Here is an 18289-nt window from a genome sequence, read left to right as displayed (position 1 = left end):
AGCCTGGCTCTCCCCGGGCACAGAAGTCAGGGGCAGCCAGCCCACCATGCTGCGGAACCACCACCCCTGTCCCGCGATGCTCAGAGCCGCAGGCAGGCAGGCAGGTCTGGGAGGGGGCCAGAACGAAGGGGACAGCCATATCCCCAGTGAACCAGAGTCGCGTGAGGGGCCGGCACGGGGCGGGGCGGTTGCTCCACCTGTCGGGGCGGGCTCGGGCAGGCCAGGTGAGGCGGTGCCGGCCCTGCCTCTCTCTCCTTCCACAGCCTCCCGGCGCTGCGGATGCCGGCAGTATGGCGGACTCCCAGGTGTTCCTGCTGGACGAGTTGCACGTCAACGAGAAGGTGACAGAGGCGCAGGCCTGCTTTTATTACAGCGAGGAGCAGCGGTGGGCCCTGGAGACGCTGGTGAGCCGAGGCGAGGCCACCTACAGGGAGACCCTGCGAAAGGAGCGTCTCCAGGACTTCCTCTCCAGCCAGGAGCTGCAGGCCCTGCGGGGCAGCTGGCGGGCATATGAAGACCCCCGGGAGAGCGCCAAGGTGGTGCGGGGCGGGGGCCCCGGCAGCAAGGCCGTCTCGTTGGCCTACTGGCCTGAGCTCTCGGACACGGAGGTACCGCCGCTGGACCTGGGCTGGACCGACAAGACGTTCTACCGGGGCATCAGCCGCGTGGCCCTTTTCACACACCCTCGCAAGGAGGAGAACGTGCCCCACCTGAAGGAGGTGGTGCGGGAGATGATCCAACAGGCACAGAAGGTAGGGAGCGGCCTCTGTGCATTTGTGCCTGGGCCGTGTCCACTTGTTGGTCACCCAGGCAGAGGGGCCGGGCTGGGGACACGCGGGGTGGCCGGGTGGCAGGAGCCCACCACCACAGCAAGCATTCTTCGCTCTCCTGCTTGCCACCAGGCTGGGTTTTCCATGCGGTTCATCACCCATCACACTGCAGTTTCCCAAAGCTGACGTCTGGAATGGGTTCACCCCCAGCTCCACATCGTGGTTTTGTAGCCGTGGTTTGTTTTTTTCCTGCCCCATTGCAGTGTATTATCCAGAAGGCAGGCAGGTAGTGGTGCTGCTCCAGCCACCCCTCCTGTACGTGCAGGTAACCCCAGTGAAACACAGGGCAGCTGGTTTGTTTTGGATTGTTTTCTGTGTTTGCAATCCAATACAGCCCTGACTGCAAGGCAGCCAGAGTCCAGACAATATGAGGCTGTTCTTCCTGTTTATCTTGGACTGGAAAGGACTGTTAGTGGTGACAGTGCACCTCTGTCAAGAAAACAAGCCAGCCATGGCACTCCAAGAGTTTGCATGGAAGAGGTAGGGGACAGTGACAAGGTTTTTCTAGGTCTGGGTGAAATCTCCAGGAAAGGCTGTGAAATTACGCCTTTTGTAGCTGATATCTCCCCTCTGAAGAGGGGACAGCAGCATAAGCCACCTCATTCCTTCTCTTAGTTTTGCTGCTTTCTGTTTTTTCTGCTTTCTGATTCAGCACTCTCCCCTGCCGCCACTCTCCAAGCACACCCTCTGCACGCACAGCCTTTGCAGAGGCTTGTTTAAAGCAAATCTGCTGGGAAACACAGAAAATTTTCCAGAGAGACGTTTAACCAGAGGGTGTTCTCCACTCCCTGCTTGCAGCACTACATGCACACCCTGTTATCCTATTCCACTACTGGCGCAATCAGTCACACAGAAGAACCAGAAGCTGTACAATACTTATGCTCTGACTTGCTGATGCTCTGACTTGCATCCTCTTGCTTTGCTGCAAATGCCTTTACAAACGGTACGGTAACTGGGAAACTTTGCTCTTTTCAATACCTGTGCCTGGCATCTACAGGTAATTAATTTCTTTGTAGGTATTTTTCACTGACCAGATGAACTGTGCCCCTCCCAGCCCAAAGGTGGTTTTAGGTTTAACAGCCATTTTAGTGTTTAATGGTCTTTTTCTTAAATAAGTACCTATTGTTTTTCATCAAGCTGGCCTTGGAGAATAAAATCGCCAGGTAGGAGCTTTTCATTCAACAGATTAGAGTGGGGGTTTTGTTTGTTTGTTTTGGTGTTTTGCTTTGTTTTGGTTTTCAGGAGGGAGTGGCCCTAAAGAGATACTGGTAATATTTGGCACACGTCTAGGGGTGGCTTATCATTAGTGTTTTACATACATTAATTGAGCTACCTTGCCGCAATGATTTTGGCAAGTTAATGCTTGTCAATCTGTAAATACCCACGAAGAGCAAGGCATACCTATAGATCCTATAGATAAGCAGCATTATTATCCATAGGGCAGAGAGAGGAATGGAGAAGAGAAAAACTCCTACATGGGCTCATGCTCTGACTTGCTGTGTTTGAGAACGCTCCTAGGTTATCTTGACAGATCATCTGTAGTGTCAGGGGTTTGGAAAGACTAACATCAGCAGCGCAGTTGCCCCTCTCACAGTTTGAGTCTTGAACGAACCATCTGCAAAGCAGTTCATCAGCTTTTCCTATGGACTTAGTTTCCATATTTGTGGGTTAAGTCCATAGTCTTGCAAACAAGCCTGAACTGACCTAGAGCAGCCAAGCCGGTAGGCAACTGTTCCTTCATACTGCAATGCCAGTACTAATAATCAGTGGTCTGTCCAGGATGTGCTTCTATTTCTGCAGTCATTGGTCTTCTTGTGGATGGAGGAGATGGAAAGAAAATACATTTCTACTTCTTTTGTCTATTCTTCATCAATTCCTTATGCTAATGTTTTTATTTCAAATGGATTTTATTTGGTGTTCTTGCTGCTGAGTAATGACATCCAGACCAGTGTGTGTGAAAGATTAAGAAAGCACAGCACACCTCAAAGCTTAAGTCATAATGTGCCTGCATGTGAAGTTGTTGAAGAGTAAAGTGGCAGAATTTCAGTGTATTTTTCAGAATTCCTTGCCTCTTGCTGCATTTAGTTAGAAAGTAAGAACCAAGGTGGGAGCTGAAATCCAGTTCTTCTAACCTAAGAGAAGTTGTTGAAGGACTTAAAATTAGCTTGTAATGTACTTCCTCCACAGTTCCCCTGTATCAGGAATGTACATGTTAATGATGGACATAAACACAATGTCAGCTCTTTTTTTCTTTTTCTAATAAAGAACAGCTTGTGTAAGCACTGCTGACAGAAGGAGCGTGACAGAGCAGAGTTGTTGGTTATTGTTGGCCATACAGAGAGACTCAACAAAAACAGAGAACATTTACTGTGGTATCACTTTCCCACATCCATTTTACTCAAGGCCATTTTCAAAGAAAAGAAGTGCTGGGTGAGAACTATCCCCCCTTCTGCAGGGAGGTACTGCAACTGGAGCTGCTCCTTTTCCAAACATCAACTGAAGAAAATTCTACTGTTAGGTGTAGCCTTCAGCTCCATTCACACATTATGTGCTATTTGCAGCACAGCTCAGCTCATTGCTGTGACCCTGGCACCTGGGAAGCTAGAATTTAGGCAACTTTACTCCCAGCTTACCGTCAGCATGAGAGCTCTGACCTGCCAAGCTGATGGTTCATAGGGATGGGGAGAACAGCAGTTTCCTTCATTCATAGCCTTCAGAATGCTGTGGAGAATAACTCCTTCAGGAGGAAAAGTGAACTGATTCTTCTAATGGTGTTAAAGACACAGAAAGGGAGAGGAAGACAAAACATATAAGGTCAGCATAAAAGTTGCCCACAGTCATCTTGTTTTCGTTGTTACTCATCCTATGAATGTTCAGGCTTGTCTGTCATGTTAGTGCAACCTTTTGCTTTCTTGCTTTTATATAAAAAGATCTGTGTCTGGAAAGAGGGATTAGTTTCATACCAGAAAAAATGTGCATGTGAAGAGAGCAAATTGTTTTGCCTCCAAATCTTGAATGTGTGCTCCAGTCTCTTCCTTACAATTATGAGATGTTTATATTTGAGCTCACACGACATTCCTCATGAAGCCAGCCCTGAGAGCAGAGTTCTTTTTGTCTGCTTTGTGCACTATATGCTCTGATTCCTCTGCACATTCATTCTTCCATTACTCACCTTCTGAGAAGTGTTATGGCTGAGTTTTTCACTCTTCTTTTTTAGACTTTTATCAGTGTTTCTCTTTGTTTAAGTGGATCCTAATGGAGGCAAAGAGAGTTTCACAACGCTGGATTAAAAATGGGTATTTGGCTTTGGTATTCTTCAGGCTGCTGAAATAGCCATCTTCCCTTAGAAGGAGACCCCTCAAAGACAGTTAGTTATTGCATTCTTTCTAAAATGCAGCAGGAGCCATGCCAGAAAATTACAAAGTTATTGGAAGTGCTTGGGCACATACATCCCCATACTCCTGTCTCACCTATGTGTTCTTCCATGTTCTGGTGTCAGTGCTCTCCTTTATTTTGTACCGTTGAAATGGGCTTCCCTTTCAGTTCCTAATATTTTATTTAGTTGCTTGTCTGCTGTCTTCTTGTTTCTAGATTATTGCAGTGGTCATGGATGTATTTACAGACCGGGACATCTTCCGAGATATTGTTAATGCAGCATATAAGCGCTGGATTCCAGTCTATATAATCCTAGATGAGGATGGTGTGAAGCTCTTCCTGGAAATGTGCAGATGCCTTGAACTCAGTGACTTGCAGATTCGGGTAAGATATTCAAGACTGAATCATCATTTTTTGCAGTTAAGTGGCCTTCCTGAATTGTAACAAACCTTGTAACTCATTTGGAGAGATTATTTGCCTTTCACCTGAAACAGAGATCTGTGTAGCTTTTTGGCTCTTGTGACCTGTATATTTCTTTTAGGAAGAAATTTGCTTGAGGAAATTCCTGTAGGTCTCCTATGCAAGTCCCAGATTTCTAGAGTAGTTATTTGAGTAACTGGACTCCACGCAAACAATAACAGTACACATATACATACTTTGTGAAATCGAGACTTTCCTATCTATGTGGTCATCTGGGACTGAACAAGCTTTTATTCCTCCTTTGCCAGAGGACATTTGGGACTGGGGGGCACAACTGCTCTTCGGTTCCATATTGGAGTATGTCTTCACATAGTACATGAACCACAGCAGAATATGCAGCCTACCTTGGCAGGCAGAAGCAACTTCAGTAGAATCTCTTTCCATTGCATACAAACTGAAATCTTTTGTGTGTTTATAGCTGCTGTTGTGTTGCTCACTGTTTAAGTCACTGTCACTACTACAGATTTGTTCCAAATACTGGAAAAGTCACTGGATTGGAAACAATCTACAGGGTGCAAGACTCACCACTCTTGTGATCCAACTGCTTTGCAGAGCAGTTTAAAAAAAAAAAAAAAAAAGTCCCATTTTGCCTGGAGGAAGGGCAGATCTTCCACAAACAGTAGTTAAAAACAAACAAACAAAAGCTCTAAAGGTAAGAGAGGCTCATATTAACCATTCAAGCAGTACTATCTTAAATGTGGGTGAAAATGAATTGCATATTTCTGAACAGTGCTTCTATGAACTATCACTCTGCTCGTAGTTTCTGGCCTTCTTAATGAGAAAAGACATCCAGCTGAGCAGCTTTCTCATCTTTTCCCAAAACAGAGATGGAAGTTTCTTTCCTCTGGTGTATTTGAAAGCAAGACACAGACATTGTTATAATAGACCTGTTTCAAGCTCCAGAGGTATTCTGTGGCCTGGGCTCAAGTCGCTTTGGTAGAAAACTGTACAAGTAGAGCAGTAGTTCCATTTGCTCTGGTACCTGTTTTCCAGTACCTTTCTCACCATGTCATTGTGTGCAAGAATGATGACTTCAATACTGATGCCATCAAAAGCACTAGAAAACTCTTAAGTCTCTTCTGTGCTTCCCTTCTCTCACAGCAGCACTTGCTGTGTTTTTCTTTAGACTCATACTGAGTTGAAGGAGTTCCACCAATGAGGAACCTTTTAACATCCTTCTTTAACCAAGTTCCTCACTCCTCTGCAAATTTTCAACCTACAGACTGTTGTCCTTTTACTTTTTTTTTTTTGTTTTCCCAGCTGTGTCATCCTGTGTCATAAATTTCCCTCCTAGGGATATATTCCTTTTCCAGTACAGCTAAGGAGGCTTTAGTTAATTTTGTGAAGGTCAGTGCAATTTATTCCTTTCTGTGGTGCTATGGAAAGACTGGGAAGAATCTTCCTGTAAGGAAAAGCAGGTCACTTGCTTCTCAAGGATAATGGCCTCTTACCATCCTGCCCAAGTTCCCGTTGTTAGTGTGACTATAAGGGTCAAGAAGATGAGGTGCAGCTTGTTGGTCATGCTTTCCTGCAAAGCTTTCTTGGATGTATCAGTGCTGCTGTTTGGGTTGGGTTTGACATCAGGTTTTGGATAACCAAGGAATCTCAAGCAAGATGTAATCTCTCCCTTGAGGACTTACCCCACCTCACTGAGCTAATGTGTCTGGGGTTGTTTTGCATTTTTAGTGCTGGCTTTTCCACAGAAAGTTGCAGCAATGTGGGAGATAACTTTTAGGTTTAGTGTCAAATTCTCATGTGAGAGAGGAAGAGATGACACATTACTATTGGTTGACATTGCTGCAGCTTCAGGGTGCTTATTCTGTCTTCTGTCATCACCAGATGCTCAGACTGCTGTGATTCTTGTTCTTGTCCTCCGTTGGTCTCTTCATCCAGTGCAGAGTGAAGAATTAACAGTCCCAGTACAGGGAAGCTTACTGCTAACACTGGATTTTGCCCTTTGTCTACATTTAGTGCAGGGCATTTTCACAAAATTCCTGTCTATTTTTTTAAGATGGCAAGGTATCACCATCCTCCCACAGTCTCACAGCAGGGAAAATGGTGTAGGAAGACTGTATCTCACTCTACGAAGACTCTTCACTGTCTTCACATTTGAAATGAGAAAATCTCATACTTTGTATGAAGGCCAGAGATCGTTAAAAATGCATTTAACTTCAATCATCTGTGTATTCATCCTGAGATGTTAATGTGAGCATGTCTTGTTTGCATGAGTCATGTGGCTTCTTGAGCCTGCGGGACGTGGTTTGCCAGACTTTTGTTGTGTTTGACATAAGGGTGTTCTTCTGAGATCAGAACGAATCAAAGTTCTCATAGATATAAAATTCATAGCCCCACAAAATGTCCTCTTCTTGTTGACCTGAGGGTGAAGATTGTCAGCAGTTTTTAGAAGTGTTTTCTTCCCTGTGCTTCTGCTAGTCAAGTCTTCAATGAGAAACACTTTTGGTTAAAGACATGGAGTTCACCTAGAGCTCTGAGAAAATGCAGGGAATGTGGTATCTGCAGGAAGTTCACTTTCATATTAATTTTTACATTCATTTTCCTAGCATGCAAAGATTTCTTTTCCTCTCTCCAGGCAGTCTTAAAGGTTTCTGCCTAAAACATTTTTTTCAATTTTGTTTCAGTTTTTCATGTCTTACCTTCCAGATTTCCTCATCCAATTCTAACTCGACGGAGAAGCTAAATGTGATGTGATGCAGTGCTGTTTTGTTTTAATTATCTGTTAGAAAATTCTACTAGACTGCTTGTGACCTTTCAAAAACAGTAATGTACAGGTGTCTCTTTCTAAAAAGACACACACACAAAAAAAACAGTCAGTATAAGGGACTTCTGAGCTATTGTCACGTAACATCTACTGCTATAGTCTGTTGCTTGTCCTTTATCTGATTTAAATCTTTCATGCCATTCATCCCAAAGGAAACACAGATTTTTGCTTCCTTTGCAACATTTATATCAGTCGTTAGAAGCTCTAAGAGCAAAGGGACATAGAGGATTCCCTGGTGAAAATACTTGCAGCACCCACCTTTAGAGTCCATCCCACGTACCTCATGATATCCAACCTGTGCTTGTGGGCACTCCTGCTCGGGTCTGTTAGTGGTCAACTACGTGTCAGTAACTGTACTACTGACTTTCTCAGTTGAGTCTAATTTAACTTTCTGTGGATGCAGCACAAGGTTTAAAAGTGTGTCACAATAAATCAAGAAAGACTGATTCCTTTACTGTGTGCATTAATTAGGCTGGAGTGTTACCAGTCTGTATTAAGTTGTTGCCAGATAGTTGTTAGTCACTGCTTGCAATGAGGAGTGGTGTAAGTCTGTGTAAAGGAAATGCGGAAACCTAACAAAGACTGCAGCCTACATGAGGCAGGACATAACCAAACTTAAGCAAGTTGCTGCAAGAATACAGGTTTGGAAAGATCTCTTCTACCTGGAAACTAACTGATCCTTTACCCCAAATACGGTTCATACAATAACATTAGTGCCCAAAGAAAATGGCTGGAATCTCACCTCATTTATATTTGTCTTTCCACTCCTGTTGTGTAATCTTCAGTACATGAACCCAGGCTTGTTCTTTCTCTGTACAGCTTGATATATTAGTCTTCAAGTGCTCCAAGATCCTTCGAAGTGGAAAACGTTATACAAATAACCTATTAAGTGACTTGGTGTTTTATATGACTTTGTGCTTGTTTTCTGCATTTCAAGATCCATTTATACACTCCTGTGCCTACTTTGTTCAAGGAGGTTTATGTGTTCAGCTGTTTGGTTCTATCCCCTTCTGTGCCTTTGTCAGTGTTAAGCATAGCTCAGTTACTGCAAAAATTCAAATGTGCTTTCTCTCTTCCTAAAGAAGGTGATATAACATACAAACACAATGAAATCCACACTTGTTACATGCTAAGAAACAGTCTGCTTACACAGGCTGATACTCCTTGATTCAGAAAGGAATATGACATTTCAGAGCTGTCGGCTGATTTGAAGGACAGATGTCCTCATTGACACCTGCAGTCAAGATTCCATGATTTGGCAAATTCCAAATCCAGCTTTATTCAGCAAGGGAAAAAAAAAAAACAATTATTTTAGACGACCAGCCAGTCATCTACAAATGTTATTCTAAATACTGGAAAGGGCAGCCTTTCTCTTGTGCTCTATCCAACCTGCATTCAGCATCCCACACAAATGACTCACTGCTAGTTAGGCCTTGGGCAAGTCACTTCATCTTTTTTGTCTCTCAGGTTTCTCATCTTTAAAACAGGGCGATAATACTGTCATTGGTGTTTGGAGGATTAATTAGCTAATGCCCACACAGGACTGCAGACAGATCAAGCAGTAGATGAATGCAAAACAGTAGTGTCATCAGTTACTGTTAGTCAGAATTTGTACTGCCACCACTGTATTTTACTGAAGAAAATAGGAACAGATTCAGAAGGTAAGAGTTATATTCGGAAAACTGTTTTTTGACAGAAATCCACATTCTTATAATCACTCATTCCTGCATGCTGGTTTCTACAGCCTATTGATATTTAAGCTGTCAATTAGGTTCATAATAACAGTACTTAGCTCTTTGTGGGATCGGAGGCTGTGCTAGTGTTAGCCAAATCCTCATGATTCTCCTGTTCTGCAGATGGGGGAAGAATGAGGCAAAGGTGAATTGACTTTCACAGAACATAAGAGGGAATACTGCCAGAACTGTGATTACACATGAGACTGTCTGACTCCTAACCCTATATTTATTACTCTAGATCACAATACCTTTTAGCTTTTCATTGTTAAAGAATTCTTAAGAGAAACAGATGGTATGAAGAAAATGGTCTAAATTTGTATGTCAGAGTGACAAGATAATTTGCTCCAAACTTTGCTGGCAATGAGTGCTTTTGAGCATTTTTTTGTTGTTGTTTTTTGTTGTGTTTTTTTTTTTTTTTTTTTTTAATGTTAGGCAATATGTATGTACACCTGTCTGGCAATTCATCCTCGAGCAGCCAGGACCCATGGAGTTCAGCATTGGTCTGTGCAGAATAACTCACAGTCTAACATGCAAATATGTTTTTATACTATGTGTATGCATGTCTGTTCTAGAAAATCAGGTAACCTGAAATTGGGTTTTTTCCCCTGTCTCTTGTACTGCTTTGTGCTATTATTTGTAGGTTCAGTGGCTAAAAGGGTGTGAGCCAGGAGGTTTAAGGAAAGATTATACTTTCTTCCAACTACTTCAGTACATTTCATAAGAAGTTTTGTCTTCCCTACCTGCAGAAATACTTCTTTGCTGATCTATTTGGGACATCAGCAGAAACACTTATCCTACACCTTTTATTCAGAATAAAATTCTGTGTTTTTCACTGAACTGTTTTTCCATTGAACAGAGATGAATGTAGGTAGACATTGTAACTGTTTGGTGTTCTTAGCAAAATGATGTCAGGGTTCCTTGGCAGGAAACATCTAATATGTTTTGAATGGTACAACTGTTTCCTCACCACTTCTGTAATAATTAAATAGCCTAGTCCTATAATTTGCCCAGTTTTATCAAACTATATGTTGTTGGGATCAGAACACAAGCCTAAAATAACCTAATTTAAGCCTCTTACAATATATTCTGAGTCTTTTTGATTGCATAGGCATTGCAAAGTTCCTTGCTTTTGTGGTTCTGCTAACATTGTCTGAAAAGGAGCTCACTGATGCTATGGAATAGGGATTGGGATTCAGAGAGTACAGATGTGACTCAGAGCTTCATTCCCCTGAACTGGGTTGGGCCTTCTACAGCACAGGACTAGAGATGGTGGATTATTTCATTTGGAAAGCATTGTCTTGTCAGTGGACTAAGACAAATAGCTGAAGACAGCAGACAGTTACAAAGATGCTGACTTACTGAACAGGGTTATACACTGATGCATAGGAGTAACTTGTACTGAAAGATAATAACAACAGAGTTTTCAACACTCTACTTTCCTTTCTGCAGCCCTTCTGATTTCTGGTGTCTAATGATGAGCTGTAGTCCCAGAAGTTATGAGATAATGTGAGTGATGTGTTAAGACTTGGAGTTGGCAATTATCTAATTGTCTGCCCTATTTATTGTGAAATTTTATTTTTTTACTTCCTGGTTAGAACATCCGCATCCGTTCTGTGACAGGAGTTGGGTTCTACATGAAGACAGGGAAGATCAGAGGTACACTGGCATCTCGATTCTTGATGGTAGATGGTGAAAAGGTGGCCACTGGATCATACAGGTGAGTTGCTCGTGCATAAGGCAGAGCTACGTTCTTCTTATGTAAAGAATGGCTTGTGTTCTTATGTTGTTCATTTTCTTATCCTCCTCTCTGTAATCTGTTTGGCATCTGTAGAAATTGGAGTAAGATAAGAGATAAGGTAGCATAAAGCACAAACTGCTCCCAGGAGAATAGAATACGTCCCTGACAGTGGACTGTTTCATTGTGCTAGAAACGGTGCCATGCTGCATTGGCCACTGTAGTCAGTTCTCTTCAGAAAGGTTTCCAATCTGGAGACTCTTGCAGTTGCTTTTCTAAAAGGATATGCTGTTCTTCAGAGTTTTCAGGTATTTTCTTCCAGATCTTGTCTGCGTGCCTAATGAAGAACAATAATACTCAACTTCACCTACCTATCCTGACCCATATTGGCAAATAGCACAATGCTATGTATTCTCATGGTGTTTCAGATATTGTTGGGTGTGCTGAGTCAAGTATGCAAAAGTCTTATGGTTCTGTTTCCTATTCTTAGCTTCACATGGAGTTCATCCCATATTGATAGAAACATCCTACTAGTCTTGACAGGACAGCATGTGGAGATGTTTGACATTGAGTTTCGTGAGCTCTACGCCATCTCAGAGGAAGTAAATTTCTTCAAGGAATTGGGTATTGCTAATCCAAACCTTCATGGAATTGGGAAATCAGACTTTCATTCCTCTACTGTGGCTCAGAAGATCATTAATCCCAAGTATGGCTTAGTGGCAGGGGCAACCCGTGGTGACATGTTGCTCTGGTCTTCACGACACAAGCAGGATAATCAGGATAATAAGGAAAGGGAAGAAACAAGTGAGTCTAAGAAACGATTAAATCAATTTCTGAATGACTTAATCACATTAGAGCAAGAACTCCCAGAGATTGAACCACCTCTGGAGAACTTTAACAAGCAGAATCGGAGCCCTCAGAAACTATTCTCCCGATTACACATGGATCTGAAAAATAAATCCAAGTCCAGAGAGTCCATTCGTGACGTGAAGAAAGAAGATGCACAGGCCAACTCAAAGCAAGGAAAACGGTTTGCCAGTGGGATTTTTGGTCGCAAGGCCAAACGATCTCCAGGTTCAAGCATTGAAGCAAATTCTTTTGCCAGTGAAGGACACTCAGGGGAAGACCTTGGGAATATGAAACTGGAATATGAGCAGCTCAGCACAAGCCATGCCAGCGTTCGGAGCGCTGAAGGCATCTCAGGTAAAACCTCTCCTGTTAGCACATTCTGCTTCTGTGGTTTTAAGCTGTCTCTGAGTTTGGTTGACTGGTGTGGATGTACAGGCTCCTGAGTAAGATCTTATTTCCTCTGTACTAAAATGAACAGGATCAAACAAGAGTAGAAGTTGCATCAACCTAAGCATGATTCCAAAGGCAATTTAATGGCATTCTTACTGTAAGATTGCTACTTCTCATGTATATGCTTTCTGATGCTTCCCAGTGAGCAGATGTGGGATAGAAAGATGAATGTCTCCTTGTAAAAAAACAGGTTGCATGTACAGTTCTTTAAGTGCCGTGTCCTGAAAAGCAGCAACAATGTGCTTGGTGTTGTAGTGTTTAGCAGTGTGCAGACAGATTTCCAGTGTAACCCCTCCTTTCATCATTTGGCTTTTGTCAAGTGTGTTTACTGTGCCAGGGTTTCTTGCAGAGAAGGAAGGAAACAAGTTTCTGTTGAGGTAAGAGTGCAAGAAGTGGAGAAGGTGGAAGTTTTTTAAACTTGCTCCTTTATCTTTGAAATGGAAAAGAGGGTCATGAAAATAGAAGCTATGGAGAAGCACTAGATCTGAATCTTCCCTTCTTTGCTAAGGAGTTGTTGGTATATTCACTGAGCTCTTCCAGGTCTTCATTTGGTTGAATAAACAAATGATAACAATTTCTCCTAGTTTATGTGTTCATTGCTAACATCTCAACATTTCAGGTGCTTTGTCAGTTTAAGGTAAAACTAAGGACTACTCAGCCTGGTTGTCTTTCTCTCCCAGTGAGGTGTGCTGGATGTCATTTCATCTTGCACTAGCAGGAAAATAAACTAGTTTAGAGAGGAAAAATTCTTCCCAACTTGTCTGGCCATGCTATGCTCTGATAAATTCAAAATGTGAGAGTGAAAACATGAATTCCCTTAAGTCTGCCATGATGTGACGTGGAAAGATATTCCCCGGAGAGCAAAAAGGAAAACAAAGTACTAGAAAGGTTCCAGGTTGTGATTGATTAAATTCTTAGAAGTATTTCTGGCTAAATGAAGGACAGACTCAAAAATGCCAAATGAAAACAAGAGAAGAGAACTATAAGAAGGCATAAATTGATTATTTGAGATTATAGTAGACCCATGTTAGGACGTGTTTCGCATTTAGGGACGCATAAGTAAACCTTGGTCTTTATCCTCTCATCACATCACTTTATTTCCTGAGCAGATAGCATGCGCTGCTGGGGCCCATTCCTCAGGGCTAGGAAAAAGAAAATTCCTAGACCTATAGGGAGATGTATGGGCATTTCTTTTCAGAGGATTGGACCTGAGGACTTGCACTACCCTCTAGTGACAGAAATGGAGAATTGTGTAAGTTCTGATTTGTCAGCACTTCATAATATCAGACATTCCCCAAGTTTCTTGTTGTCAGCTGCTTTAAAGCAGACAGCCCTCCATTCCCACAATATGGCAACATGGCAAAATTAGGTACAGATTAAGGCAAGAGAGTGACTCATCTCTCTAGTTGGACACTGAGGTATTGAGCCCTTCTAGGCTTTGCACAGGTCAGGGCAGCAGGGATGTCTCCTTTTAACACAGTGGATCTATCCCAGCTTGTTCTGGACCATTTCCATAAGGACAATATCATGCTATTATGTTCAGGTTTTATTAATTGTCACTGCTACTTCCTGAAAGCTGGCACCTCTTTCAGTAAAGGAGAACACAAAACACTGAACTTGGGAGACCCAGGATGTTCCCAGGCAAGCCACTTTGAAAATACAGGGAAGGAGCAGAGGTTCTGTTCTCCAACCTTCCTGCTGTGTTTTTCCTCACAAGTCTTTCCAAGAAGTCAATGCAAATGTTTCCTGCTTTGCTTTATGCTAAATGAGATTGCCTGCTCCAGTGACAGTGGGAGACTCCATAGCTTTTGAAGTGTGGTGCAAGTAGGCTTAGGTCATCCCATGTAAAAGGCTGAGGGAAGGTCACTGTGTGTTACATTTGACTCACTGCTTGTGAAAGAAAGCTTCACTAGCCTGGTGGTTCCAAAGTGAACGGAGATGCAGAGGGCACATTAGAGAGATGAGAAAGGAAAAATTGAGTTACCACAGAAGATACTGCAGCTACTTGATCAGCAGCATGTGCTTCATTAGGATTTAATAAAAGCAACCTGAAACTAGATATGGAATAAAGTTCCATCTTAAAGATGAAAACAGGAGACCTTTTGTTCTGAGGAAACTGTATGACCTGTAATGTTTTAAAACTTTAAGTTGTCCTTGAGCAGACCTAGTCAAAACTGATGCTGCAATACCCTGAGTGACAGAAGGCAGGTAAGAAGTGGAAATGAAGGAGGGAGATAGTGCTAGATATGCAGTCAGGTTAGGATGCAATTATTCAGAGCTTCACTGTTTGAAATAGTTGCCCCTACCTTTTGTGAAAATTAAACAGCACGCTTAAGCCCTTTGGGCCTGCCTGTGCACACATCCTCCAAAGTCACCATTAATTCTGTGATTCTTTTGTACCACAGAGACACATCACACCTTGCAAATGCACCAAAAGACCAGATCTACACCCCAAGTAGCTTGCAGAGTAATGGAAAGACATTATTCAAGCAGACTGAATGTCCGGTTCAGTCTTGTAAGAGCAAATGGTGTTGAAAAGAATACAAGCTGAGATGGGGTGAAACTGTATTTTGAACAGTCTCTGAAAATGTGGCAGGGTATTTACATGCTAGAAAATGATAACTACAAGTTAGAATGGGGAGCCTGGAAAACACAAGGGCAAAAGAAGGGAAAATACAAGGAAAATCCAGATAGTAATGTCCTGAATTACATGCTTAAATTAACTTCCTGGGGTGTTGTTCTACTGCAGTACAGGGAGATTGTGTTTTGTCTTACAAGGTTTGCTTAAACCACACCATCAAATCAACACAATTCTTGAATTTCAGTATTGCCTGCTTCGAAGCACAGCAACAACAGCTCTGAACCTGACCAGAATGTTGTTAATTTTATGCTGCTGCTGGGCAGGCTGTGATCAGCAAAGACACTGAAGTCTGTGTGCAGTTTCTCAGAAATACTGCAAGGGTTTCAAAGCTGCGTGCCTTTGGAAGGCACTGGCTTTTTGTTTTATTTTCTCCCCTGCAAGCAGCAGTCTAGGTGGAAGGAAAAAGCTGTTTAGTTATCATTAGTGCTTTTCAGCCGCAGTGGGATCATAGACTAGTGATAACTGGACATTTTAGCTCCTGTTGTAAAGAGAGAGAGGGAAATGATGTTGGGTACACACAAGGACTGTGTTTGCTCCAACTGTAGCAGGATCTGTAGAAAAAGGCCAGAAGACAAGAGTAGGAAGAGTGAGAAGAATAAAGGAGCTGGGAGCTGAGACTGAGCTGAGAAGGAGCATTGGTGCTTTTGAAGGTAAATATGAAGGTCTTGAACATGATACAGACAAGGAGGGGAATGGGGTTGGCAAGGAGATAGGGGCAATGGTAAGATTAGTAGTAACATACAGAATGGGACTAAGGGGTACAACAGTTAGAATGAAATGCCATGTGGAGTTGTGGGAAGGAGGCTGTAGCATATAGAACAACCACAAAAGGGAGAGTAGACTGCAGTGCAGCCTCTCACATGGATATGCAGAAATTGCAGTGCAGGAGGGGAGAGGGAGCTCTTGTCTTTACCATCACGTACAGGTGAGGAAAATGTTGGTCAAATACCCACAAGCAAAAGAGTGATGTGGATGGCTGGACAACATGAACTTAGAGATATTTTTCAACCTTAATGATTCCATGATTCTATGAAAATAATTCACTTGAAGCCCAGTTCATTGGACAGAATTTTTCCTCAGTTCAGCATGATTGAGACTTCTCAGTAACGTGTCAGGCAGTTTTCCTGTACTGATCATTGGCTCCAACTGCATGAGAGATGTACCTATCCCTTCCTTCTGTAGAAATATGTAAGTGGGGTCTGTCCTTGTTCAGAGTGGCTGTAAGCCATGCAGCTGCCCTCCCTCAGTACATACAGCCTTGGAATATATGTGATATACATTGTGTGAGCCTAGCTGAGCCCTGAGTACAGCAGAGCTTGCTTACTTGCAAAAGCTTATGCAAGCACGCTTAAGTACAAGTGCTTGAAAAAAGTTTGCTGGGGCATCCAGTTCAGAATCTGGCTGCAATGAAGTGCAAGTGTTAAAAAGTACAGATATTTGGAAAAGAAGAAAATCTATAGAGTGAGCAATGGAATAAATCTTAAGAAGATAAAAAATTGGGCAGCATTATATGCTGCTTAACTGGAGGATCTGAGGTCTCTGGATTTCTCTTGCAAGGGAAATGGTGGAAATATCACCACTTGAGATTTTTAATACTGAACATGGGAAAAGCTCAATGAGAATGTGTGTTGGGATCTGATGGATGAGATGAGCTGACCTTTCTTTTTTGTTTTCATCTCTTACTGCTTGAAAAACCTTCCACTCAAGTCATGGCCAGGCTGCTTTTTGGCACCATCTGGAATCTGAGAATTCCACTGACATTAGCCTAGGTACAGGCCAAAGCCTGGAATTACTTCTCCAGTGGTTTATAGTGTTATTTTAGTGTGTCTTCATTTCACAGAATGAAGAAATAAAACCCCAAGAGAATGCAGAGTGATGTAGGTCTAACATGAGGCATATCATAAATAACAAGGATTAAAGCTTGAGTCCAAACTTTATCTGGATCTTATTTACTTGATAGTAACATTTTTTTGTCTTCTTTTTCATTCCAGGTAACCTGGGTCCAAACTCCACTGCAAGCGATAAAAGCAAACAATCTACCTGTGTGTTATCTTGATTGCCTGGGAAACTGAAGACTGAACAAGCTGGCTTTGTAACATGTTTATTGATTTGTCCTTACACAGTGGTCTGTCAAGCCACTGTGTGATCCTGGATGCAGCTGGCACCCCCAGTTAAATCCTATTTACTGGGTGAAGCATAGACTTTGGATGGTTGGTCCCTTAAATGAGGGTTGATGATGAATGTATTAGTCCATACGTGTGTGTGCATATAGATTTTATACATAAAAACAACTGTGATGACTGGTCTCAGAGCTTGCTCTGTGTCCAGGTAAATGCAGGAGATTTTCTGACTTACTTATGCTGCTACTTCAGTCTGTTTAGTTACAGACTCAGAATCACTGTGTTGCATTGTTTACTCTGCTGCATTGCAGAAATGTATTGGCCCGACCGGCTGGAACTCAAAGTCCAATCAGTGGCAAATTCTGGGTGAAACAGTGATGTTTACAGACAGCATAGCAATGCTTTGTCCTCAAGGAGTCTTCTGTAAATTCCTGTTGTCACTTATCCACACAGGAACTAGTGGTTGGGGGAGAAGGCCAATGGATTAGTATCTTAACTGTTTATTTCATGTCGTAAATACAGTAGTCAAACAAAGCGATTTGGCAATAATCTTTTAAAAAGAAGCACTGGAGTATTAGGAGAGTGTTTAACCTGCAGCTGAGACTGGGTCAGAGAAATGCCTTACATGGGAGAGTGGGCAGATCTGGGAGCAGTCACACAGCTTTCGATGGCTGCTATAAAATCCTGTTTGTTGCTAAGTGAGCGGTACTTTACCCTTCATGGAAACTGTATGATTAAGGGACACATCTCTGAGGCTGAAAAGAAGCAAAGCAGGCAGACAAGCTTTTCAAATGCTCCCTTTTTTTTCTTCTTTTTTTTTCCCCCTCAGGTTAACATTTCCACGCTCTAAAAAATGCCTAAATCATGGGCTTTGATCCATAAGAGACGCTGTATGCAATCAGGCCAAAGGCCATCTAATCTGCTATCCTCTCTCTGAGGGCACCAACAGGTGATCACAGAAGCATAAAAAATAAAGCTTGGGTACAAAAGTCTTTCTCTGACACTGTTCCAGCAGTCTGTGGACATTCTGAACTGGCAGTTCCTTCTGGACCTGGCCTTAACAAATGCACTTAGTCCTTTTTTAAAAATCCTTTTATACATTTGGCCTCCACAGTGTTCTGTGGCAGTGGACCCTGAGTTCATTGTGCAGTATTAAAAAAAGCAGTCTTCAGGCAATTTTAATGGTTTACTTGATGATTTCATCAAGTGACCCTTATTATTTCACTGTCAGATGTAGTAATGACCACTCCTATTCCTCATCTCCTTGCCACTTTTTACAGCCCTGTATCATACA

General features: G+C 42.5%; 1 protein-coding gene across 2 annotated transcripts; it reads left to right on the top strand.

Annotated features, from left to right (window-relative positions):
- The first annotated feature begins 290 nt into the window (after positions 1-290).
- SACK1F (scaffolding CK1 anchoring protein F) lies at positions 291-17180 on the top strand. 2 transcript variants are annotated; one of them, XM_090142007.1, is made up of 6 exons: positions 291-752; positions 4422-4589; positions 10796-10917; positions 11426-12138; positions 15421-15525; positions 16867-17180. In XM_090142007.1, exons 1-6 carry the CDS (start codon positions 291-293, stop codon positions 16929-16931), a joined length of 1635 nt encoding a protein of 544 aa, XP_089998133.1. In that variant the 3' UTR covers positions 16932-17180. The 2 variants fall into 2 exon arrangements, with proteins under 2 accessions (XP_089998133.1, XP_031456088.2); XM_031600228.2 differs by lacking the exon at positions 15421-15525.
- Positions 17181-18289: the final 1109 nt, after the last annotated feature.

This window comes from Phasianus colchicus, chromosome 1 (assembly GCF_987193195.1).
Source record: "Phasianus colchicus chromosome 1, bPhaCol1.hap1.1, whole genome shotgun sequence".
Taxonomy (NCBI): domain Eukaryota; kingdom Metazoa; phylum Chordata; class Aves; order Galliformes; family Phasianidae; genus Phasianus; species Phasianus colchicus.
Note: the sequence above shows the minus strand (reverse complement) of the source record. Positions and strands in the feature narration are given on the sequence as shown.